At 35.2% G+C, this 26056-nt stretch overlaps 1 protein-coding gene across 4 annotated transcripts in view; it reads left to right on the forward strand.

The window, feature by feature from the left end:
- PDE1A (phosphodiesterase 1A) overlaps positions 1-26056 on the forward strand; it is a 114737-nt gene that overhangs the window by 36551 nt on the left and 52130 nt on the right. For all 4 annotated transcript variants that reach the window (XM_082763072.1, XM_082763075.1, XM_082763073.1 and 1 more), the window contains exon 2: positions 22888-23001. In XM_082763072.1, coding sequence (XP_082619198.1) covers positions 22888-23001 — 114 coding nt within the window. The remainder of the gene's footprint in view (positions 1-22887; positions 23002-26056) is intronic.

Raw genomic sequence — 26056 nt, forward strand, 5'->3', positions numbered from 1 at the left:
GAGTTTTTTCCTCTTGTTATCAACACCTTTTTTAAAATTTTTATTTTATATATATATATATATATATATATATATATATAACCTTCTTGTGAAACTATTCTGGCTGGGGAATGTACAGGGCATGAATGTCCCTGACCTTGAAGGGAATTCCTCTAGTGGGACTCTGAGACATCAGCACTTTCAGACGTTTGCAGCTGCCCTGTCCCTGTGTGTACTTCAGCTGTTTCCTAGACAATCCAACAAACTCAATCACAGTAAATGAGTAAGTGCATTCTTTCTCATCAGAAAGAATATAAAAAGTGGCAGTGCAGTTCACTATTAATTGAACAGTGGCTGTTATTTCTGTGTCAGGAAATAGCAGGATGAGACTGATCTTCTCAGGTTTTCCATATAAAATAGTCAGGAAAGTTCTGGGGGCTGGGAACTTCCATCCAGTTTTACCTCTATTAAACTCCTCTGCTGATACACTATTTCTTCTTTTCTTTTACTTCTATTTCTTTTGGTATGACATTGTTATGACTAAATGTCAGTAATGCCAGTAGCAGCAAAAACATAAGCAAAACTATAATAAAGTGAACATGCAAGACTGATGGGCCCTAACAAAGAAAAAGTGGAACACTGAATTTATTTTGGGCTTTTGAACAAAGAGACCTCTAAAATATTTTGTGCAATTGAAGGTATGGTCTTTCAGCTGACAAATGACTAACAGAAATGTATTCAGAGAGACATTGCTATGGAGGATCTTCTTCAGAGGTCACTAAGGGGCTAAGCTGCCTTTACGTAGTTATTGCCTTAGCCTTTGGTGCTAAGGAAGAATCACAAGTGAAGAGACGAATATTCTCCCAACCTTCAGCCCTGCTCTTCCTTTCAGCTGACAGTCTGTGAGACATGGTTCATATGGTGCACAAAGAAAACATATTGTTCTATGTCGTTTCTTATGTTTACACAAAACATACAGTCTTTTTCAAAATCAGTTTGACTATAGGAATTAATAGACAAATTTAGATAAAGCCAGTTGCTTGGAATAACTTTGGAATCTCTTAAAATTAGTATTATAGGGCATGGGTTTCTGGGAAGGTTTTATTTTAGTCTCCAGTGACGTGATATGGTATGCTGTGCAATTCTGTAGCAAAATAGCTGGCACTATTTGAAAAGTACAGTTTAGTAGTATTTTCCATTGTTCACAAACAAGGCTTTCTGATTTAACAAATAGTACTTTCCTTCGGAAAACTGTAAATACTACAATTATAGATTTGCAGCAGAGCCAATTCAAGTCTTCTCAGAAGCACAGGCTAAACTTAATTTTGTCTTGGGACAAAATTAATTTTGTCTTAATTTTGCCTCAGGACACCAGTTTTCAGGTCTCTACTGTGCAGCTACCCCAAATGCTATGCTGCCTGGGGCTGGTGGCATTGCTGACCTCTTTAATTGGCAAGGAAGTGTGAGAGAGCCAGTGACATCCTAAAAGAGCAGAAACAAGCCAATATTTTGCTCTCTCTTTATATGATCCTTTATATGTTTAGATGGCTTCCTAAAAATAAAGCAAGCAATCTAAAGAAAGTGTTTCTAATACAACTTTTTAAATGTCTTTTTAGGAAACAACTTCTGTACAGCAATAGTAACGCCATAGGCCAAAACCAAAGTCAAATAACTTCTATCAGCTGGAAGCTCTCTACAGCAGCATAAGAAGGTTGCCTCCTGCTCTTTAGTGTTGGGTGAACAGTGGGAAAAGAACAGAATTACTGTGTTCTGAGGGTCTGAAAAAAACAAATAATGCCTCAATTGAAACACGTAAAGCTACTGAATTAATTCCTTGCATGCATGACACAGAAGTAGTTAATAGCCCAAACACATTTATTTTGTAGTTTGTAATAGATAAATTGGCATTGCATTAACAAAAGTTTTCTTTAGAAAAAAGATACCAAAAGTTTATGTATAAGATTGTTGGGTTCAGCGGCCATGAATACATTCACAACTGCATGATTGTATACACATCTATATGTGTATACACATGTATATGTGTATATGTATGTATATGATTGTATTTCTAATGGTTTTCAAAATCTCATGAAATTAAAAATTTGTAAATATTATTAATAACCCTTTTAGGAATGATATTTGCCATGATTGTGGCAAATATAAAAGGCTGTTGAGATGTCTGTAAATTCTACAGAGAGAAAGCACCCACGAAAATACATTTTACTGCTTTAATAAATTCCTCTTATTGAACTGTGGTACAAAGTATTGTGCATAAATTGTATTTGATAATTTTGTGTAGATGAAACAGTGAAGCTTGGGAGAGATAAGATATGAACTCCCTGCAGTCCTAGATAGAGGGGGAATGTGTAAAATGCAGCTTCAGTAAATCCAGCGAGGACATTCTGGCAATTGTCCACTTAGTTGATCATTCAAATTGCTTTTTGTCAGCTACTGATACCTCTTTTCTGACTGTTAGCTCAACATAAAAATATATGAGCTAATATATGGACTTCAATGTCCAGTATCCATCCTATTCACACATTTTAAAAATCTTTGAAAATATTCTTATTCTGTAAGGATAAAGTTTTGGATCTTTCATACAATCATAAAACCTAGAAAGTGACTGAACATGATGAAAAAAAAATATATATTTATACATATAAGCAGGTGAGCTGTCTTTCAAGAAACTATCATTTTACATGGCCTTTTATTATTGGCTCATTTCATCATAACTGGTGCTTTAAGCAAGTTCATCTTTCAGTTCTTTTCTTATTCTCACATTAAAATATCTGGAGGAATTTTCAGGTCAAACGAGCAGCCCTCATGTGAAGTCCAGGTAGCAGCCTGCATTCCGCTGTTGCTGGTGGAAGCAGTGGTGTGAGTCTGTTCCTCAGGGGCAGGCACAGTCTCACAGAGATGACTGAAAAAAAATCTCAGCAAGTCTCTCCCCAGGGAACCGCAGTGTGTGTCCTCAGTCCAAAGGGACGATGGGGCTGAGAAGAGTTAGTACTGGGAGACAGGAAGGGGGAGGAGGGAGATGCTTACACTGGAACACTCGCATGTTCCCTGGGTAACCGGGTAGTCAGACCAAGAAACTAATAAATCGGATTAAGAGTGTGGAACCCAAGCTTGGACTACAGATCACAGTTCATCTCAAAAGAGAACAACAAAAAAAAATCATACATTTTATCAGATGGCTTTTGTTCCCACTTATGTTATAGTCTATACATTATTTATTCAGGAGTGGAGGTAGCTGTAATCTGTGTTCCTTTACTACCACGTTGGTGGTGCAAAAATATTTAGATGCAACAATCTCCATTACTTTCCTATGTGTGGTGCTCTGGGGTTATGCCTGAGTAAGAAGCAAATTAAAACCTGGGCATGGTAACAAAGGAGGCCTGCGTGTTAAATCAGGTTATAATCAATTGCAAAAGGTGAAAAATCATACAAAACGAGGGATAATAGTGTTTCTGACATCTCAGAAGACTGCAGTGCATATGCATTTTCTCTGTCTCCGTCTCTCCGGCTTTCTCTTTTTTTTTCTGTTCTCACAACACATGTACGAGATCGGCTTTTTATGTCATACTGCAGTAGCACCATCCCACACACTCTCTGTCTCTGAAGAAATGTAACCCTTCTCCCATTTATCTTGAAGTAGATTTCAGTGATTTCTGAACTGAATATCTTCTGTCTGGAGGAGCATGTATCTGCTTAACCTGTAAAGAAATGACAGCCTAGGCGTGAATCAGTCGCTCAAATACAGGCATCTAGTGCCATCTGAGACACCTCAGGGTGTCTGAGACATCCACCCAGGGCTGGCAGCTATGTCACAGGACCTGCAGGACACCTGCGCTCTTCTGGAGCAGCAGCTGGGGACCAGGTGAGATACGCCAGGGCATCTCAAATGGTGCTAGATGCCTGTATTAGATAATGGATTTGAGCCTTCTGTTTCTAGGCATAATGTATATTTAATGTATAAGATGACTGATCAAAAGTTAAGGTCCTGGTTTTGTTTTTGTTTTGTTCTGAGGCCAAGTTGTACAAATCTGTAATTACGTCGTCTCCCTCTTGATGCTAATGGAACTGCTTATCCACGTAATTGCTTACTGTTTTGGGTACATGACTGAGCTCTCCAGCTCTCCAGTCTGGCTATGCAGCAGCTGTTCTTGAAGGGAACCTTGATAAATGACAGAGCATTCAAAATTCTTCTAGTTCATAATATAAAAGGAGCAAAGCCACACAACTTTAGAGTTAATAAGTAAAAATGATCATGTATATTTACACAGAATGCTTTGCACTTTAGGGCTTGTAAAATCTTCTGTCAATTCTGATACTGTACAATTTGTTCAAGAAACAAGAGACTAGATTATATAGCATCTCTTTCTGAGACCAGATTTATGTTTTGTATGTCAAAATAACATTAAGCAAATCCTCTTCTTCCTGCTAAAGAAGCTAGCCAGTGTGTAGCTCTCAGGAATTTTCTTTTTCAGTGATAAACATTACTTCAAAAACTTTTCCATGCACCTGGGTACTGACCAAAGACAACAAACAACGGAACAGGAAACCATAATTCAATTCTTTACTATATAGAAAGCTTTGCAGATGACCTAAGCAGCTACATTATTTATGCACTGGCTTTTTAGAGGTTTATATGTTTTTTTGGCTGGTGCAAATGGAAAATCTTTCAGTGTGTTCGATGTACGTTTAACTGGTTTTTAATCCTCTCCATAGTTATACACTTATATTGCTTTTTCTTCTGCTTCAGAGAGCAAGATAGAAAACAGGCATAAAACATTCCCACTGATATTCCTTTCAAACATGTATATGTTGCAGACCAAACTAGTTTCACAGCTTTAAATGCTGGGGACTTAGAGCCAAATCAGTACAGCAGGGACCTTTCTGTTATTAAAAATTACCTTGCTTGAAATGGATATTAGAGGTACTTGTGGTATATTACAGTTTTATTATGAACACTATTTCTTTTTTCCTTTTCCATATCTAGTGTTGATTATCTATTTTGTTAATACTTTCTAAAGCCTGACTTTATTATTTTCTTAATAATTGAATTTTTAACAAAATCTCAGAGGTGAAACTTGTGCCAAACCTCAAACCCGAAGACAGCATGCGTTTCTCTGTAGATTGGCTCCTTTCCTGTGACCTAGGTTGAGAAAGCTACAGGCAGCAGAGCTGCTTTTGGTAGTGTTTGTTGGGTCATGGGAAGAAGCCAATCATTCCAGCATATCAGGTATATACAGTTCCTTGGAAGTGTTTCCTTTGCAGTGGTATGTAGAAGTACATCTCAAATAAAAGAAATTAAAAGTAAAATATTATTTTATTGTGGCAGTAGTTTTCCTTCCTTTGTTTTGTTTTGTTTTGCTTTTTGTTTTTGTTTGGAGAGGTCTCAGGCATTTTCATCTACATGACCTCTCCAGCTGATATTGCTGCACAGCAAGCTGTATTGATAGGCATGTGAAAGTTCAAGGGATCTTTTAGTATTATGTCAGTTATGATTCTCCAAGCTGCTTAATAGAGTGTTTCTTTTTGACATTTGTAGATATTTTCAGTTGATGTGTGTCTCTCCAGAGACAAAGAACTGAAGCTGAAATTTCCTATCATTCTGTCAAAAATGACTGAACAAAACAAGAAAAAAAAAAGTACATTGTGCCTCCAGGAACTTTAAACATTTCTGAATAGTAGATAGGATATGCTTCAGTTCTCTAGAATCTTTATCTTTTTTAATCCATCCTATACAACTGTCATGAAAATTTGTCTTCTAAACATACATTGGGAATATGGGATCAAAACCTGCTAAATATTGCATGTATTATGTATTGCAGTTCTTGTGAGAATTTTAGAATATGGAAATGGAAATCTGATGGGGTGAGCAGAAGTTTAGGTCAGGCACTTTTGCACAAGATAGATTTCCTGCTCTTCTGGAGAGATGACAATTACATGTTCAGTTGACCTGGTTCCACAGATGTAATTGGATCATTAGATTCAATCTTGACTTCATTGATATAATTTATATATTTTTTCATCTTTGTTCTGTTTTCAACAGAGGGGCTAGCTTAGGTATTAGAGTTACAATTTATATATTTATGTTTGAATAGCTCTTATGAAGTGGTCTCAACTTAAAATCAAGGGTTTGGCACCTTCTGCTGGAGCTGACAGCACTTCCACAGCCATTTACAATCATGCTGTTAATAAATTATCGATTAGTTAAAAGACAAAATTTAATTTGTGAAAAGGAACATGAATGAGAAGTTAATAGGTTCATTTATTTCCCTTATGATTTTTTAGTCTCTGCTTTGCCACCTGCTTCTCTATGAAAGTATGCAGTCAATTTCCTTCAGCATGCACATGAGAAAAAACTACAGAATTGTGAATTAAGATGCTTATTTTAATAGTTGGATGTCCTGGTTTCTACTCTAGCCTGGTGTCCTAGTCAGTGGTCATAAGCAAAATGGATTATAATATCACGAAGACTAGGAACTGACCAGACAGTTGTTTGTGGTTGGACTTCTGAGAGTTCCCCCGATAAAACAGACATTCTGGAATCAGCTAAGCAGAAGTCTAATGTACATACTGATTTAGAGGAGCAGAACAATCCTTATCAGATGGCCCAGAGGCTGATGCATGTGAGAATCAACTGCTGAAGACATAAAGCTGTTCTGTCAAGTACCAGTGTGAACATGCAGAAAAATGCAAAGTGACTGCAAAATGCTTCCACTGTTCTGTGCTCTACTGATAAGAGGTTTTTGACAAAATACAGGCTTGCTTTTCATAAGAAAATGCTATTTTTTTCGGAACGAAAAGCTTTTCTGGTACTGTATCGTGTTCAGTGACATTTTGGTTGAGAGAAAGATCCATACTTATGGCCTACATGATACATTCTCTGTTATTCAGGAATAATTTTTGTTTTCTTTGTGAAATATATTGAAAAGTCTGAGGAAATTTTTGTGTTTTGTGTACTGTATTAAATGCTATGAATGCCTGTCATTAAGCATAAAAGATAAATATTGAGATTATGTTAAATCTGAATGCAAAGTAGAACATGTGACCTTAGGAGGAGCACTACAACTCATTGATTTGCCATGATTACCACAAAATAAGACATTCTTGTTTTAAATTTTAGAATGATAGCTAAATCTAGAAGCTATGTAAAAACAGTCAAGTTCTATAGGAGGATGCTGATAAATGATCTGGCAGATCACACGATTATACTGTCTGATCCATCAGTAGAGAAACAGCAGGGACATATTTTCATTAATAGAGGAAATGCACTAAAATAAATCCATTCCACAATGGTGTTTATCTTCTAACAATTATGAGCAGCTAGCTAAATGCAATGACAGGTCCATTAAATAGAGATTCTATAGGCATCGTGAATAGGATTATCATGACATACTTATCTTAGTTTCTTTTTAAAACTCAAGATCTCTAAAAGGTCTGAAAAACCTCCTAACTGACTTTTATGGGGTTCCTATAATCCTATTTATAAAACAAAAGTTTCTGTGTTCATTCACTGATGTAGGTCCACAAAATATTGTTTAAAGATTTTTCTGGTTAAACAAGATTTATGAGACAATATGTTTTGGAAAAGTGCCACAGTCTTACAAATGTGGGATTGGGAGGTGCTGACAAGATTCAGAAAAGCAGCTCAAAAACTGAATTATTCATCACAAGGAAACAGTGGAGCAATTCTGAACAAAAAGTAATTATAATTTCCAAAGCAGACCTAGGCCATGTATGCATTACATTTACAGTATTAGAAGGAATGCTACAGAAAACCTTGGTGATGCTTAAGGTAGCATTTATTCCATCGCCATAAAAGAGAGGAAAATTTGGGCTGCTTTATAAGACACCAAAAATTCACAGTTTAAGACAACTATGAATCTGGTGGAGTATTATCTGGTAGAGTTAACTGGAATACACATAAAAGGCTTGCAAAATCAAATAATATTTTATTAAAGATGACATATTTTCATTTTGGAATATTTCATGCCAGTTCAAAATCATTCTACCATATATACAATTTATAACTTGGAGCTTTAAAGAGGCTACATCAGAAACTATCCTGGTTAAGTTTATTCTCGGTGCGTAACAAGAACAACAGAGAGGAAAGGAAAGATCGTCCTCAGCAAAGCTTAGTGCTAAGTCATGAGTTCCAATAATCTGGAGATATAGATGTAGATATGATACGAGACAGTTTGGTATTTGTGTTGTTTGAAAAATACTCATACAGTGAATCCTTCTTCTATGTGTGGGATAGCTTCTCTGTTTGTCGAGTCCCAGAGTCCCACCTTATTTACACCAAAATCACTATTTGGCGTGGCTGGCTGCTGCTTCATCTCTGCAGGATATTGGCGAAGTTCTGCTCCCTCTGGGAGTTTCCAAAGGATTCCTTCTTGATTTCTTTGTGAGCTGAGCCTATAAAGAAAAGAAGATATACTAGAGAATTTACTATCTCAAACCAATATAATTTATAAATTTTTATATTCAAAGGCCTGAAAGTTTGCTGGAGAGCACTGCACATGAATTGAGTGGAAAGACTAATAGCAAAGCAGAGGAAAAGATACAGTCTTTATTACTGTAATCTTTTCACTTGTTTTTATGCTTCTTTGGGCTAAATTGATCAGAGAATTGATGTTTAAAATGAATCTGAATAGCTTTACTCACTTTTACTCAGAAGCTTTCACAGGCTTCTGAAAGAAATGGGTCAGTATGTGCACAGTGCAGCTGGACTTGTGGGGCTAATGTGATTTATGGAAAGTAATTGCAGCCTAAATTTTCAGCTGAAAAATGATAGGACAGTCCAGTTGAAACCAGCGGTGGTAAGCCACAGAGGTAAAACTCACAAATCTTCCTCATATATAGGAATAATTTATTCCTATGATTATGTTATACATGTATGTTGTCAGATTCTGGGGCTCACATTGATTTATGATCAAATATGTCATGCTATTATGCTTCTGAGAAGAATTAATTAGTTCCTCCTACTACAAAAGTAATTGAAATCTGTGTCAGAAAGCTAGATAACATAAATGAAGTCATGAAAGTTTAGTAAATTTTAAGTCATTTCTGTAACCATGTTTGTGGTTGAGGTGCCAAGATCTCTTTTTTGAATACATCAGAATGTAGCAAAATAGCTCTGGTTGAGTAAGCTTCTCCAATTCTATTATCAGAAAATAATTAGATCTTCATCTGATTAATCCTTTTCCAGAGTTATTGTTGTTATTTAGTGAAATCAGTTTTAAAAGGCTTATTTCATTGTACTGCAATAATGTTTTTTTGTTTGTTTGTTTGTTTGTTTGTTTGTTTAATGCTGCTCTAGTTTGAACTTTGATAAGAGTATTCTAGAGAAGAGTCTGAGATTACCTATTCTGGATTAAAATTTAAACTAAATACATCTGGCATGGCTTCAAAATAATAATCATAGTGAATGAAAAGCTTAAACAAGTATTTATGTACTAGTACATTTTGAAAACAAGGGTAGATAACAGATATTTTATGGCGAAATATACTTTAAATTACTCCATGGATTAACTCCACACTCAATCCGATTCACAGTAATATGAGTGCTTTTCTTTAATTCCTGATCCAGGATCTACAGGAAGAAAATTATTACACTGATTTTAGTTTCATTTTTTCTTCATGTAAAATACATTAACACGTATCCAACTGTAGCATGCTAGCAGTATTTTAAGGTATATGCTGATCCATGCAAAGTTAGGAGTACATTTGTCAGACAGCAAATTTAAAAGATATAAAAATGATTAGAAGATTAATAGAAAAATAGTCCTTTTGTTTCCCAAAAGTTATGCCATTAATCATATTTTTTCTTCTGGGTGCAGATAGTTTTTCATAGCTGTTAGCTGTTCCTGTTTATCTCACTTTAATTTTATGGTACTGAGTCTTGGGCAAGTTTCTTCATAAAAATACATAAATATTTCTGCTAGTTTAGTTACCTTATTAAATGTCAGTTCTCTATTTGCATTTCATTCATATTCCTTGGCTGACTATGACAGAGGAAGGCTTTAACCTGACTTCCTCACATACTCTCAGTTAATCAATCAGGCACTTCAGCACAGGTTTCCTAAAAAGGAAGCAAATCTGTCTTTTAACATCTTCCTTTTTTCCTTAAATGTTTAAAAGCTAGATTTAGGTCTCTTTATTGCTTGATTTGATCCCCCAGCCTCAAGGTGGGAGCACGTTTTTCTACTCCAGTGTGTATTTAATTTATTTACCTATAGGAATACCTCTAACAACTTTATCACTACAGTTGTTAAAAAATTGGAGCATATATATATATATATATATCCATCTTTCAGTTGTGTGTTTTGTGACTCTCTTGCTTTTCCTTTTTTTTTTTTTTTTTTGACTTGTACCCTCACTATGGAAACAAATGCATTTTTTAATCTCTTTCTCTTTCTTTTTGTATCATTTCAGAAAATGCAAACCTCTGGCAATGTTAACACTATAATCTTTCACACATCTTTCCAAATTGCATCCTTGAATCCTTGGGTCAACCTACCAATGTCCCAAAGTTTACAATTTTGATGTTCCCTAAAATAAAACTTTTAGTCAAAAACAATCATAAAAAATGGCATTAGGAAAACACCAAACCCACATAAAGAATGAGCCGAGATAGATATAGAATGGCTTACAAGGCACAATTCCAGATATGGTCAAATCAAGTGTTATTGAACATTGCATAGCAAAGAGCCAGCCAGGGTCTTGACATGCTATTCAAACCATATAAGCACATAGGCAGTCCGCAGCAGTTACTGTCATTTGCTGACCTAAGAAAGAGTGGTGGCCTCCCAAAAAGGTGATATCTCTTTGATTTTCTGTCATTTTCAGATTATCTTTCTGCAGCGAATTTACACTCTAACATGAAAATTCTCAATCTGTAATATTAACAATAAAATCTTAAGTAGAGTTTTCATCGCAGCGACCACAATCAAACAGGCTGTAAACACTCATTTCATAAAAGTTGAGCTCTTATTTTTGTGGTTTTCTTGATCAAGGCACACATACAAAGCTACATTCAGTGAAAATCAATCTTTAGCATTATAATTTATTTTTCTTTTACCATCAACTCTTGAAGAATGCCCTGCATTGCATACTCAAGACATTATGCAAATGTGTGCAGGTGAAAGTAATATAGTCATAGTTTAGTACTGAACCAGACACTTTCTCATTTGCATTAATTTATAAAATGAAACTCCTCTATACTTTGCTCTAGTACTTCTCTATGGTCATTATTCAGTTGAGCCCTCCCTTCTGATTGAGGCCTGGATTGATCACCAAAGTATTACAGCTGGCTTGTTCCCTTGGTCAAACTACTGCTTTACTTCTCTGAGTGATGCTATTTTAAAGTGAATAAATTGATTTAAAAAATGAGGATTCCAAGATAGGAGAATCTGAAAAGAAAAAAAAGACAACACCAAAAAAAAACAAACAACAACAACAACAAAAATGCACTGTTTGAGAATGACAGACAGATCACACTATGTAGTTCCATTTCCAAATCTTTCTAACGAACCATTTTACTGACTATTTTGATTTCAAGTCATGTTTGTTATGTATTATACACACAGGCTTTTCCTAAATCTGTGGTACATGTGTAGATGAACACTATCTTCTAACATAGACTCAAGAACTTTACTAGTTTTCTCTTTCAAAATTCAGGTGTAACCAGGTTTTTTTTTTTTTGGAAGGAATGTCAGGGGTTAGCAGAGAATCTAAAGGGTAGTGATTCATTAAATAGAGCTACGAAAAATGAAGTACTGCTTAGCAGTTCTGTTAGTCATGACCATAAGGGAGCTGAACTTTACAGATTACCTTTCACATCCCTAGGAAGTACATTTAAGGATTTTGTGCTATCATCTGAAGAATTCAGACTTTAATTTCTGAGTCCGAGACAGGCACAGAAATTAATAACAAAATTTTATGTTGTTAAAAGCTGCTTTTGAATTTTTCTTGTAAACCACTGCTTGCCTCAAAGCCCGGTTATTTTCCTGCTGAAAGCACTTACTGGTATAGGATTTGTTTATCTAACAAACAACATTTATAAGCAATTTCACAAGTCATTAAATATAGCTGGATGAATTTAGTTATGTGGTTCATTTTGAAATCAGTATAGAACTTTTTTTTTATAAAGTGATGTAGTGGTGCATAATTTGGCAACTAAGAAAGATGGACATCCTGTTGGACAGACAGTCTGATAATTATTTTAGTATATATTTTTTTTCCATTAAAGTATAAGAGGTGCTTTATAAGGCACTGTCCATGTACTTTGTCTTAAGAAAGCATTATTGATCTGATTCTCTTGTTAGGAGGATCACTTATATGATGGTGTACCTCCTTAGACGTGACTGATGATTACCTACAAAACTGTCTTTTTAAAACAAGGAAACACCTTCATTTTATTCTGTAGGAAGCATGACGCGTTCTTAGAAATTCTGCTGCTGTCTGTTGAGGCTGAGAGATATCTTCTGTGTTACATTTTCTTTCACCTGGAGATATAGAGGTATTAAATAAGATGTCTGCTGCAAAATTCTTGGTGAACCAATTCTAGGTTGGATGTGGTACTTAAGGATGTGATTTGGTGGGTAATATTGGTGGTAGGGGGATGGTTGGACCAGATGATTTGAGAGGTCTTTTCTAGCCTTAATGGTTCTATGATTCTATGACAGTCTGTGTACTATATGATGGATAATGGGTTGAAAGTTTTACTGCTCAAGAATAACTTTGTTTTTGGAAATATTCTTTCCGATGAATTGCAGGGACTTGTTCTACTCATTCTGAAGTATTCAAAGATGGAGCTATTCAAGGACCGATAATGAATTTCAGTTTCACACCTTAATTCAAATTTATTTTCTCATGTAGACAATTTCTAGATCAAATTCACATGTGTAAGAATGGTCATGTTACATTTCATCCTACTTAAAGAATATAGGGGAAATGTCATCTGCTTGATTCTTTCCTCTTTTAAACGTTTATACAGCTGTCAAGTGTGTTTAAGCTTTTCTAATGTTCTACTTCTCATTACCAAGATCTACTTTGAAGTACTTTGATTTGGCAATTCTTCAGCGGAACATTTATTTTTAACAATTTCAAATGCCAGAGTAAGTTTCACACATTACATAGAGTGCTGGATTCTAGCATCTCCTACTTTTTTTTCTTTTTTATTCATTTAATTGCAGTATTGCAATTTTAAATAAAAACCCTGTTCATATTCTTACATTGTTATATACATTATATGTACTCTATCCTTTCTTCAGAACCACTGAGATGGTAATGATTTTACAGCAAAATTGTACTGTAATTGCTACAGCTGTTGTGCTAAAGCATTTATGTCTCGCTCTGGCTTTTGAATGAAAAAATCTTTAATTGAACACAGATGTGTTGAAGCTGTTAATTATTCAGTAAAAAAGACATCTGAATTAAGGTGTTGTTTTTTTTTTTATAACATTTTAGGGAGAGTAGAGTGACTTTCAAATAATTTTAGTACTTTATTTAATAGTCCATGATAGTTCAAAATGAAAATATATTTATATATATATATATATTTCAAAAGTATTTTCCAATAAATAAAGATCTGTGCTTTGTTCATCGTGATATACTGTTAAACCAGCATTCAAAATAAATTGACTCTGTTCTCCCATATGGAATGCATAATTATCCTACATATTAAAAGTTTAACCTTTTTATTCTGGTACTTAAAGTGCTTAAATTTAACTATAAAGTTGAACTTAGTAGAACATAGGTCTTCTAAACCAAATGACAAGTTAAAGCTTGACCTCAAGTAGGTTTATGTTTGTGTTGAAGGTGTGGTCACATGGACCGGTCCAGATTGGCCACCTGAACCAACTATCCTGATAGCATAACTGCACATACAAACAAATTTAAATATTGCCAGAAGCGTTGGCTGTAAAGATTTATATATGTTCTTCTATGATATTCCTCAGGGAAATTCTGTCCTGGTTCTAATTGTTATCTTCAAGAAGTCAAAATGTTAACTCTTTGCAGACTATGTTGTATTTAATACAGTTTGATTCTATAGGGAAGACACAGAACAAAGTGTTGTATTAATGTTAGTGAAGGACACTTCCTGGGCTGTTTGCTCATACTTGACTTTATCAGGGAGAAGGAAGGATATTCATGCTAAGTGTCATAAATGAAGTTTCTTTAATCATTGGGTGTTTCAGTGCCTAGCACTTACCAAGCTTCTGCCCTTAACAATCACAGAAATTGTGCCAAAGTGATTTTCAGTATATCTTATGAGTAGTCTAGATTTTTTTTTTTTTTTTTTTTTAGTACAAGGTTACCAATTCTGGTTAATGTGGTCTTTAATGAAAGAACATTAGTTGGCTTTTTACATGATGGTTTCTTCTTAATGTTTCTAAAAGGACTTCCTGCCTCTTTGCATGCTGTTTTTAAAGGATGAATATCAGCATTCTTCAATCCACATTTTCTGATCCTGAGGAATGAAAGGGATATTCAGCATACTGGTTCAGCATGGGTGTACCATCCCCTCTATGCTAATGACTTCAGGGTGAATGAGAGGAGAAACAGAATGAAAGAGTAATGAGAGATCTATTTCCAAACCCTTATCATTCTGTGATATTTGATAAGATGATAAGATAGCACTGCATGAGGACATATTCTCACGTCTATGAATTCCAAGAGTAACTAAAGCAAAATACAGTTTGTAGCAGTACTATGTAGCAGGTAGGGAACAAGAGAGTTCAGAACCAGAAAGAAGTATTTTCAGACCATTAAATTTATCCAATTGCTGACATGAGAGGATCCATGCTTTGGGTTGTGTTATGAAATCAAGTATTTGGTGCATGAAGATCATATTAAAACAGTCTGGATCATGTGAAGGAGAGAGGGATTGTGACTTCTTAGTGTTAGGTCAGAGGTTGGACTCGATGATCTTGAGGTCTCTTCCAACCTAGAAATTCTGTAATTCTGTGTGATAATACCATTGTCAGGAGAAATGCTTTCTAACAGGAACTCTTAAACCAGCAGGCATCTTCCATCCTATGACACTGTGCCCACCCATGGGGCAGAAGTAGGTCATGATCTTTCTTACAAGAACATGAGATGCAGTTGCCATGAAGAGCTGCTGTGAGGTAGGGTTAACAGAGTTCTTCAGAAGCACAGAAAGAGACCCGTGCCAGGTCTGCACTCCTCTGATGATTTTCAGTGATACAGAGGTTTGGATATTTATATATATATATATATTTATATTTTTTTTCCTGGAATTCAGAGCTAACACGTGAATATGATAGGAGGAGTATCTCTGTGATGTAGTCTGTTTGGAAATATCCTTCTTCTGCCATGATTTTAAAAAAAAAAAAATTAATAAAGAATGCAGGAGACTGCTTTGCAAGATTTAGGGGCTAAACTTCTGCCTCTTACCAGCTTCTTCAATTACTGTGCTCAAAGTTGCTGTTTGCAGCAAAAATAAAGCTTTTTACTTGTCTACGAGGAATAAAGGATATGTGACTTTTCTGTGAGTTTATTGCATTAACTTCAGCAAGTAAGACTTGCTGAAAGTCTTCCATCATTTTTAAGCATGATTTTTGGCAGGTGATGAGTTTACATTTGATTTCCCAGCTTGTTGTTGATAGTGAGTTTAGCTAGATTATGATGAAGAGTTTGAGACATACAGACTGTTCAAGTGTTTGGCAACTTCAAGATTAAATAGCTTTAGCTGGCATTCTATATTATGTTTATAAAATCCAGGGGAACCTTATAGATCAAATGTCAATCTTCAGACAAAAATAGAGATTAATCAAAAAAACATTCAAAGGATTTACAAATTACTTCTACTTACTATTTACAAATCAGTCCAATAGATGGTGTATTATTTGATTTTTATTTTATATATTGATTGTGAAATGGGAATATGAGATAGTGAAAATGGAAATTGAGACAATAAAAATACCCATAGAGTTTAGAGTAAGGAGAGACTGGTTGGTTACTGGTTGGATCTAATAGACGACAGAGAAAACACTTGGATGTGTATACATATTAAGTTATTTGCTTTAGAGAGCTTGGATCAGTTTATGATTTCAAGTGGAAACCATGTAAGACCCTTTTGCTTTGTGTGATTTCAGCTAGACATTAAAGAAAACTTGGAAATTTTGACTAAATTTTGATTTAGCCTTTTAGCACACTTGACCCTGATACTAAATGAGACCCAGAGGAAATATTTACATGGTATTACAATGAAAATGTATAAAGTGAGTAAGGTAAAATGAATTGAAGCCTAACAGACAATGCCTGCCTGAAGGAAACCACTTCATGATGTATAAACATGGTTAATATTTAAAGAGCCAAGGCAATTCTATCACCATGAAAATGCATTTTTTCATTAAGAAGCTGTAGCTTTGAGTGTGTGTTATATAGCTGCAGAATTTCTATTTTAATTTGTCAATATGGGTTTGAAGTTTTGGTATATCAAAACGCTGGCTGAATTACCACCATATTCAATATTTATTTTCCAATGACTGAATCATAATTACAGATCACCGTGTACCACTCATAGAGCTTAAAATAATCACAAAATGAATTGTGATTCGTGAAACCCTTAGCAACCACAAGGCTTCTTGTGCATATACTCAGACATAGAAGTGACTGAGAAGTAGTTTCATAAAGCACATTTGCAGCACCAAAAATGTAAAATTTCTTTCTTGTGTTTCTCAGTAGCTGAATTTATTGAGACAGCACCTCTAATTAGAAGAAATATTAGTTAACTGCCTTGTTATGGTTTCAGGAAGCAAAACACACATCAAGGTCTGAGTAAGGAGCTATCAGTTCTAATTGCTCTCCAATGACATATTGGTCATTGCCTGGACTGGCAAAATGTCCCCATGTCAACACAATTTTCACTACCATAGTGTAAGAAACCTCAAAGTAGAGGTTAGCTATTTTGAAGTCACGTTAATTGGCCATGATGTAACTGCAGGTGGGAGTGGTGGAACAGGAGTGGCTACCCAAAGGAATAATTTCTGAATCTTTATTAGCATATTTTGGATTTTTTCCCACTGCCTCTCATCCATTTATATGATCTAGTCTCACACAACCATATATTAAAAATATTACAAATATATTCAGATACAATGGAAACTGTGATTTTCCTGTTTCATATTTACGAGAGACAATATTTATCTCCCATCTTGCAGAAAACATGCAGAAAGGAAATTATAGCCTTTGTAATCATAACAAAAAATTTCTAGTAATCCTTATGTTATTATTATTTTTACTTGAAGAAGTAAAGTGTGGACTTTGTACATGATTGCTTGTTATTATTACAATTTATTTTTTATTTCTGATCTGTGTCATTTTTAAGTATTTGACAGAGAAACTGGATTATTTATACATAGATTTATTTTGTACATGCATGTTCTTAGAAAAATATAAAATTCAAATGATACTGAGTCACGTGTAAATAATTTGGTGAATTTATGTAGGGAATCCAAGGGAAAAAATAATACGTTTTATTTGTTGTGACTTTTCCAAGATGAAGTTTTTCCATTTCCATTTTGGATTTTCCCTAATCAAACTATTTTCCTAAATCTTAAATGTGCACGCAGGTCATACTACTTAGATTCTGGGAATGGGTTGTTTTAAATAAAGGAGCTGAACTTTCCGTTGCTCATGTGGTGGAGCTGCTGGATATTGTCCCTTTTTCAGATTGTTCATGTTTGAATGAGGATATAACTTCTGCCTTTGAAAGCTGAGGGTCTGTTGGGTGAGCAATGGTTTATGTGGATCGTGAAAATTGTTCAACTGATTTACAAGAATCACTACAGGTAGCCAAATTAGCTTCCAGTTTTAATTTTCCAGTTCAATTTTTCAGAGGAAAATTTCCCACTTCTCCAAGTTTTTAAAAAGCTTCTGATGTTTAAACTGTAACTAGCCAGATTGTTAGAACACGGCTACTCTTCTCCTTACTTTTAATTTCATGTCACATACCAGTCCATTTTTAGTTTGTAATGTTCACATAGAGAGACAAATCACTTGTATAATAAGTTGCAATTATTGACCTAGTTTTCTTAGTCAATATTAAATTGTCTAAACAAAACATGGAATTACTGTTCGCAATTACTGTTCTGTCCTTACTCTTGTTAACATGTTGTCAGTACTTGCTCATCATTTTGTCAATGAATTAATACAAGGATTTTCTCAGCTGGTTTATGGGAACATAATGATTTACAACTTGTAATTGAAGTAACCAATCACAACTGGCATTGTGATTAATAAATATTAAGAGAAATAACTCATGCCCCCCCCCCCCCAAATTAGCATCAGCATTTTTTAGTATATTATTATTGATTAGAATATTTTATTTTCAAATAATTATTAGGCTATTTGTTGTCCATCCTTAAGCAGTGACTTCCATTAATTTCAAAAGATAATAGGAAACAGGGTTTAACTATGGTTTACTCTTTGCAGTTTACTTCACTTCCTCTTTAACAGGAGCTGTTGCAAAAGCCAGCTATTTCGTACAAAGTTTCCAAAACAGTTTTAAGTTAAGTCCAGATGTGTAAGTTAGAAAGCTGGTTCTTTACATTGCTTGGTAGTAGGGAGGAACAGCTAGCAGATCAGGGCATTCTTTGGAAGTTAATTTCAGGTTCAATTTTCTTCCTCTGGTTTTTGAAGGCTGCTAAGCTAAACGTGTGACTCCCATTTATTTTCAGTGATCATTGGTAATTTTCCCTTTGAAAAGGAAGAGGCAGTCTTTAAAATCTGAAACTGAAATTGTCATTTACCTCTCTACCTAACAATCTCCCTTCTTAATAAACCTGTCTCTGTCACCTTTCTTTGTGATCATTTCAATACATATTTAAGATAGTTTTTCCATCCATATTTTTTAGTATTGTTGAATGCTTGATTCCATAGAATAAAACATTTTCTTTTGAAAGCATTGCAAACAGCCCTTTTAGTCACTTATTACTTATCTTCATTTTCCCCCCTTATTACTGAAACTGTCATAGGAAACCTTCTCAAATAATTTAAAATCTGTCTTCAGTTAATCTGGTACAACCCCCGAAAGTTACAATTTCTCAAAACTTTAATTCAAATGTTGGGTAAAAAGAGAATTTCAGTGGGGAAGGAAGGAAGAACTGCATCCTGATTTTGATACTGTTAATCAAGAACATTCAATTTCTGCTCCCACTCAAATCCTTATTTTCTCCTGGCTTGGCTGTGTTGCTGTCTGGACGTCAGGGCTTGTTGCCTACAGCTGGACAGAAGTGTCAGATGCACAGGGGTGAGGGCTGGGCAAGCACTGCCTCTGCTGCTGCTCCTGCTCACCTCACAGGAAGTGCTATCAAAAGTAGGTGGGGGCAGAGTGTGCTTGGATCGTCCAGTATTTTTTTAATACCACAGTGCTGTTAACGGTGTTTACCAGAAGATGGTTCTCCACCCACTCCCTTTATTACTTACAGATGTCTCTTTCACCCTTATGAATTGGGACTGCTAGTTTTAAAATGTTGTCAGTTGTCCTGAGATAAATAAACTCTTCTTCTCTACAAATCTATTTCTTTCACACCAGTTCATTTTTGCATTTCACAATTATTAGTGCACACCCCCCCTCCCATTTTTTTCTCTTTGCTATTATTTCTTAGTATTGTGGTTCACAGGCAGCATCATACCAATAGCTCCAATTTTAAGTAGCATATCATGTTTTCTAACTGTATTTCTCATATTTCTTTTCCATTAATTACACTTAATTCAACAAAAGCAAACAAATAACAAACAGTCTTGTCCAGTACAGCTGCAGTATTCATTAGTTTTTAGTCCTTTTCCTTCTTTTCTCCATTTTACAGAACTTTCTTTTTCTTGCCAAATGATGGGCTATAATATTTTACCACTTCCTGTTTTGTCTTATAAATTGACATATTTATTCTTTACCAAAAGAACATTTTAAAATCTTTGGCAATTTTCATTTAAAGAACAGTATTGTAAGTGCATATGACTGTTCAGATAAGGTTATAATCCACTTAAGTAACTTAAGTCGCTGCCTCGGAAGTCCAGTTTTCTCGACAGGATTTCCAGGTGTCTGATCAGAAACACTGTGGAGGGATTTTATGGCTGTCTCTAGCTTGCTAATGGGATATTATACCACAGATGGATCCAGGCTTTCTTTGGAAGTGCACAGCAAAGAATGAGGGCTGATGGGAAGAAGTTGCTACAAAGGATGTTCCAATTAGATATTGGGGAAAAAACAATCCACAGTGGGGCCGGTTAAGTAACGGAACTAGTTGCCCACAGAGTTTGTGCAATCTCCATGCTTGTGGATATTCCAAACTCAAGCCCCACTGCGATTCGATCTAAATTTCAATTTACATCTAACTTTGAGGTTGGCCCTGCTTTGATCAAGGTCTTGGACTGGGTGGAGGTCCCTTCCAAAGAAAATTATCCTGTGGTTCTATGACAGAGCTGCAGTGGGTCAGCTCTCCTCAGTGAGCAGACGCTCTTGAGGACATACCTGCAAAGGTGCGGATAAGTGAGGTGACAAGGTCACTAGTAGTACCAATTTGTATGTGTTTTGTCTTTTTGCGTCTCTGTAACTTCTTCAGAATCACGTTACCTTTGCCTGAACAGCTTTTCCAAATTGCGTTGTTTGTTATTTTGTTCTGCATTCCTTCTAGAGTAAGAACAATAACTACAGGGCAAGTCACATCAGCTGACTGCCACCTATGCAGTAAAACTTTGCAAGGACATCATGGTTTACCAGCTCCTACAGGGTCTCCTTTCCTCCTGCAAGTATAAAATGATTCTACATATCTGTTTGATCTGTGTCCTAAGGTAACATAAAGCCACACAGATAAGAGCTAAAAACACTACTGGAAATCAAAGAGTTTGAAGCAATTTTGATCTTCAATTGTACTGTAGCCTGGCTCTCCCCTGCAAAATGTTGCATTTTTGAATCTGTTTACCCTTCCACCTTGGGAAGTACAATTCCAAGATAATTTCAGTCAAACAACAAGAGAACAGTGCAAGTGGTGAAACTGCCCTGCAGCTCTTGGCAAGTCAGGGCAGTGGTGCTGCCAGCCTCACCTGGGCATTTTGGCACTGGTGTTCAGTAGGGTGTCTGTGTGGTGTGTGTGTGTGCATGCATTACTGAGGAGCAGACCTCTCCAGAGAGTTAATTGTGCATGTGCTGAGTACTGCTGGCTGAGTGTCTACTCAATGCCTTAGTGACAGTCTCTAGGTGCTCTGAGTTGGAGGGAATTATTTCCTGGAAAGGCCTGCATATGCATAAGGTTGTTTCTGTGTAGGAGATGCACTCCCACGGTATTTCAGCCACCCACCTCACCTTTCTGAGAAAAACAAAACAAAACAAAACAAGAAAACTCAAAATTTCCCATTCTGTTTATTTGCAATGCACTGTGTAAAATGCCAAGTAATTATGGTTGCTAAGAGCCCTATTTTTCTTATGTTCTATACTAATTTCAACTGAATTAAGACTTTGGAGAAGTGAGGAAGCTGATCTTTTAAAACTCCATTTACTAAAATTATCCTTTCAGGCTTGGACATAATTATGCTTAAGTCCAAATACACAGGAAAAATGTGAAACTGGTTTTATGATGGAGCAGTACTTTCCAAATTTATGGGAGTTTTTTTTCCAAACATTGGTTCATTTTTAAAAATTAATGCATTTTAATTAGCTAAAATGAAATATTTTATATGCCTAATAGAAATAAATGGGCATCAGGCTTCCATAATTTCATTTACCTATTTATTATTTCTATCCATTTATTCATTATTTCTATCTGTTTTGTATTGTTTATATTATTTTTATATTATAGTATTTTTCACATCAGATTTCTTTTGAAAGTAGTCATCTAGTGCTGACTTATTTTCAACCCACTTTTAAAGTAAATGCTTGTTTCACTCATTTTTTTCACATAAAAGGATTATTTCATGTAAATTGTTAAACTAATAATATACCTTTAAATAAAAAAATCTGTCTTGCATGATAAAAAACTTGTAGATCATTTCAGCTAAGAGGTATATAGCACAGAAAGAAAAAAAGACTCATGCTTCTTTAAACAACCGTTTAGTCACAGCTCTACATAATTACAGATAATTTTTTATTTCACTACAGTGCTGTGACTTCTTCATAAGGTTAAGGTAAGCAGTGTCAGGAGTGTTCTCATCAAAGAGTTTAGGAAGAATTTGGTGTTTATGTGGTTTGTCTGTGTAAGTGTGTTGCTACAGAGGCATGATGCATTACAAAATCTCTTTTGGGCGTAGCCATGTTTGTAATGTAAAAGAATGTTCTCAAAACTAAAAGCAAAAACACACTTGGGAAAATATTTGGATTTTTCTAATGCCATAGGCACCACCTTTCTTCTGGTATAATGATGAATTCTCTGTAAACACAGAAGCAATAGAGCTCCACATTAGCTCATAATAACACATATTCTCCAGCAAAAACATACTGGATGCTCAAATAAAAAATAAAGACCTTAAAATGAAACAAATTATATGTAGTGGATATTAAAGATATAATTGACCTCCTAAGCATAGAAAAATCATAGTATGACAACTTGCAAAGTTTTGTTTATTATTTTTTAAAAAATTAGAGACTCAGGCATCATAGCAGTGTCATAAATTAATATAAAATACCTCTGATCATAGTTATTGAGTCCTCTGACTTTTCTTCATAGATCTTAAAAATTTTGGCAAGCTGCAAAAATAGACAGTTTATTATTATGTGTGTTCTAAAACCTTTTTTTTTATTATTTTTTAAAGATGATATGCATTGAAAGTCTCTTTCCTTTACAGTAGATTTTCCATTGCTTCAGATAGAAAATGCTGTTACTAAAATTTGATATAAGCAATGCACCGACATTTTTATTTTCTTTTTCACAGATTACGATGCTTGGTGAAGCAGCTGGAGAAGGGTGACATTAATGTGGTGGATTTAAAAAAGAACATTGAATATGCAGCATCTGTGCTGGAGGCAGTTTATATCGATGAAACCAGGTAAGTCTGAGAGAATAGAACCATAGAATGGTTTGGGTTGGAAGGGAACTTAAACATCATCTAGTTCCAACACCTCTCACTAGACCAGGTTGCCCAAAGCCCCATGCAGCCTGGCCTTGAATACCTCCAGGGATGGGACATTCACAACTCCTCTGGGCAACCTGTGTCAGTGCCTCACCACCCTCTGAGTAAAGAATTTCTTCCTAATATGTAATATAAACCTACCCTCTTTTAATTTAAGACCATTTTTGTTTAAAAAAGGAAGAAATGTTGGGAGTCGCATTTTAGAAATATAGTCTTTGCATGCACTTGTAAATGATGTGAGGTAAAGGTCTCCACAAATCAGTAGAATAATATATGGCTTTTACGTCTCTTAGTGACAAGGTTAAAGCACATGAAATTCTAAAGGTCAGATGTAGCTGTCTGGAGGGTTTGCTTAGTTCTTATCTCCCTCACTTGTCATATGTCCATGGTATAAAGTCACAAGAATTTTCATAAGGAGGGATGATGGGCTTTCTTTCCCCCAAAGGCCATATACTTATAATCATTCTGAGGATTGTATCTCTGAAAAAAATGATCTATCTGGGAATGACATGCTCACAGAGATGAGGCAGGATATTGTAATCTGTCCCCTTAATACATAAATTCATGAAAAGCTGTGATTTATTTTATAGTATTTGATGCTTTGTTTATGATTATTTTTACTGGCAGTATGACTGGCAATCATCTTTAATGTGGGTTGACTTGAATGAAATTAGAAGTTCTAAGTATTTGGCTTCTTGAAAGAAGTTTAAGATATGTACTATAATTGATGTTAACTAGCCAACTTACAGTTCTTATTTCAACTTGCTGGCCTCTTAATTTTTTTTTCTTTTCTTTTCTTTTTTTTTTTTTTTTTTTCTCTAAGCAGAATGTTCTGTTAAAATTGTCTGCCAAACCTTCTTAAACCTTCTTCAGTGCTTCTGGAGCATACAGTCTATGTCTAGTCTTGATTCCATATGTCCATATGACATTTAGGAAGTCTGCCATCATACTAATTATTGCATGGACCTAAGTGTCTCATTTGCTGTCTTGCAAGTATGAAAATTTGGTACATCATTTAAACTACAGCTCTAGCTTTTTCCTGTTTCTTTCCCTTTGATATGTATGATTCACTCACCAAACCTTGCAAGTCTGTGATCTGGAGCACCTACTATTGAGTGATAGAAAGCCTACCCATTTGGACACAGAAGGATGAAAACAATAGCAAATGAAGTTGGTATACATACTCTGTTTTTCCCAGATTACACTATAGACTAGGTTGGCAGAATCACTTACACCGGTGTCCTGCCTTTAGAGTTAACACACATCTAGTTCCGTAAAAGATGATAAAACAGTGGCAAACAAGGAGACTTCCCGAGGAGCCTGTCAACCACAATATCATTCTTAGGGACACTGTCGGAAATATTGTTATTGATCCCAAGTTAAATGCACAACTTGAAAAGCATCAGAAATCTCAGTGAATCTGAAAGAGCTTATGTTTGCAGACTCAGTTAAATTAAGCTTAACTGAACAGAAGAAGTTCAAACTCACTCAATAGGTGTTATAAATAATTCTGACAAGTCTTGCAGAATTGTCTCCGTTAGTACCTGACACTTGGCTCAAGGCAGTGGAAGAAGGATTTTTGGAGTCAAACAGGAAATAAATACAGGCTGATAATTCAGTCAGGACAGCTGTTCCATTCCTTGTAAACATAGCGCTTTATTCATGCTAAGTGAGAAGAAAGTAAGTCAGATAAAATGTGGATGGAAATTACAAGATTAAAAAAAAAAAAAAAAAAAGCATTTGAGAGCCAATAAAACCTTAAAATTTAAACTTTTGTGGTGAACATTGTTAAGTTGTTCTGGATAAAATTGGAATATTTTGTTCCAATCATGGGCTTTTTTTATGCTTTTAAAGTGCTTTAATACTTTATCAAATAGACTTGATTTCAGGAAGATATTTATCCGTGCCATTTCAATTCCACATCTAGATATTAGTTTGTTTTAGACTGTATAATGCCCTTTCAGAAGACTTTAACCTTTTGAAAACATTTTTGAAAGTTGACCGTATTTCACTAATACATGAATTAGATCTGTTGTATATAGCTAGCAATTGCTTTGAACATCTTTGTTTGATTCCACAAGAAAAAAAAAAAACACACAAACAAATACAAGTTATTGCCACATTCTTGAAAGAGAAAGGAAATCTCATTAAGGGTAAATGGTGTTATAATAAAACGTGTCATCTGTTTGCATGAGAGATTTGGAAATACTGACGTTATTTCAATGATACTATAATGCTGAACAGAGTCCTTGAGAAAAAACTCTTACTAAAAATGTACACATTATGATATGTATAATATTAGTGAAAAAGGAGGTCATTAAACCCAATCTTTGTGACTGCTGTTATAATAACCATTTTGGACCATACAGAATTTCAGTTCACTGCTCTATTAATGCATCAAGTATTTCTGGTGTCACCAGACATCAAGCAGGGACAAACAAATCTTCAAACTGAGGACAAAAGGGAAATGCTTTAAATTGGGATTGTGTCACTTGCAAGAGTTAGAGTTAACATAACTTCATATCACCAACTGCTGGCATGACCCTTAAGAGTGCACCACAGAAGTGTTTGTGATAGGAACATGCACGTGTATCTTTGTCACATGGAGTCTAAGGAAAATGAAAGGGGCAACAATTTGGCTAGATGCTGGTGCTCACAGAGCTCTGTGTAACAGAATGAAGTTTACCAACTAGGAATTCTCCCCTGATTCCCAGAGTTCCCAGGGTGAAGAATGATCAATGTAGCCTATTTTTAGGCAATGTCCAGTACACAACTTTAATTACATTTATGAGCAGAAGGATGCTGTTGCCAGGTGGTTTCAGGATTCTCAGTACTGCAACAAATTGAGTCCATGGCAGCAGATCTGTCTGAGACTAGTAATTAATATCTCCAAAAAATAATTAACTGGTATACTAATCTTGTACCCTTGTGCCTTCTCTTTCACTTTCTTATCTTCCTTATGGCCATTATG

This window comes from Aythya marila, assembly GCF_965140915.1.
Source record: "Aythya marila genome assembly, chromosome: 6".
NCBI lineage: Eukaryota > Metazoa > Chordata > Aves > Anseriformes > Anatidae > Aythya > Aythya marila.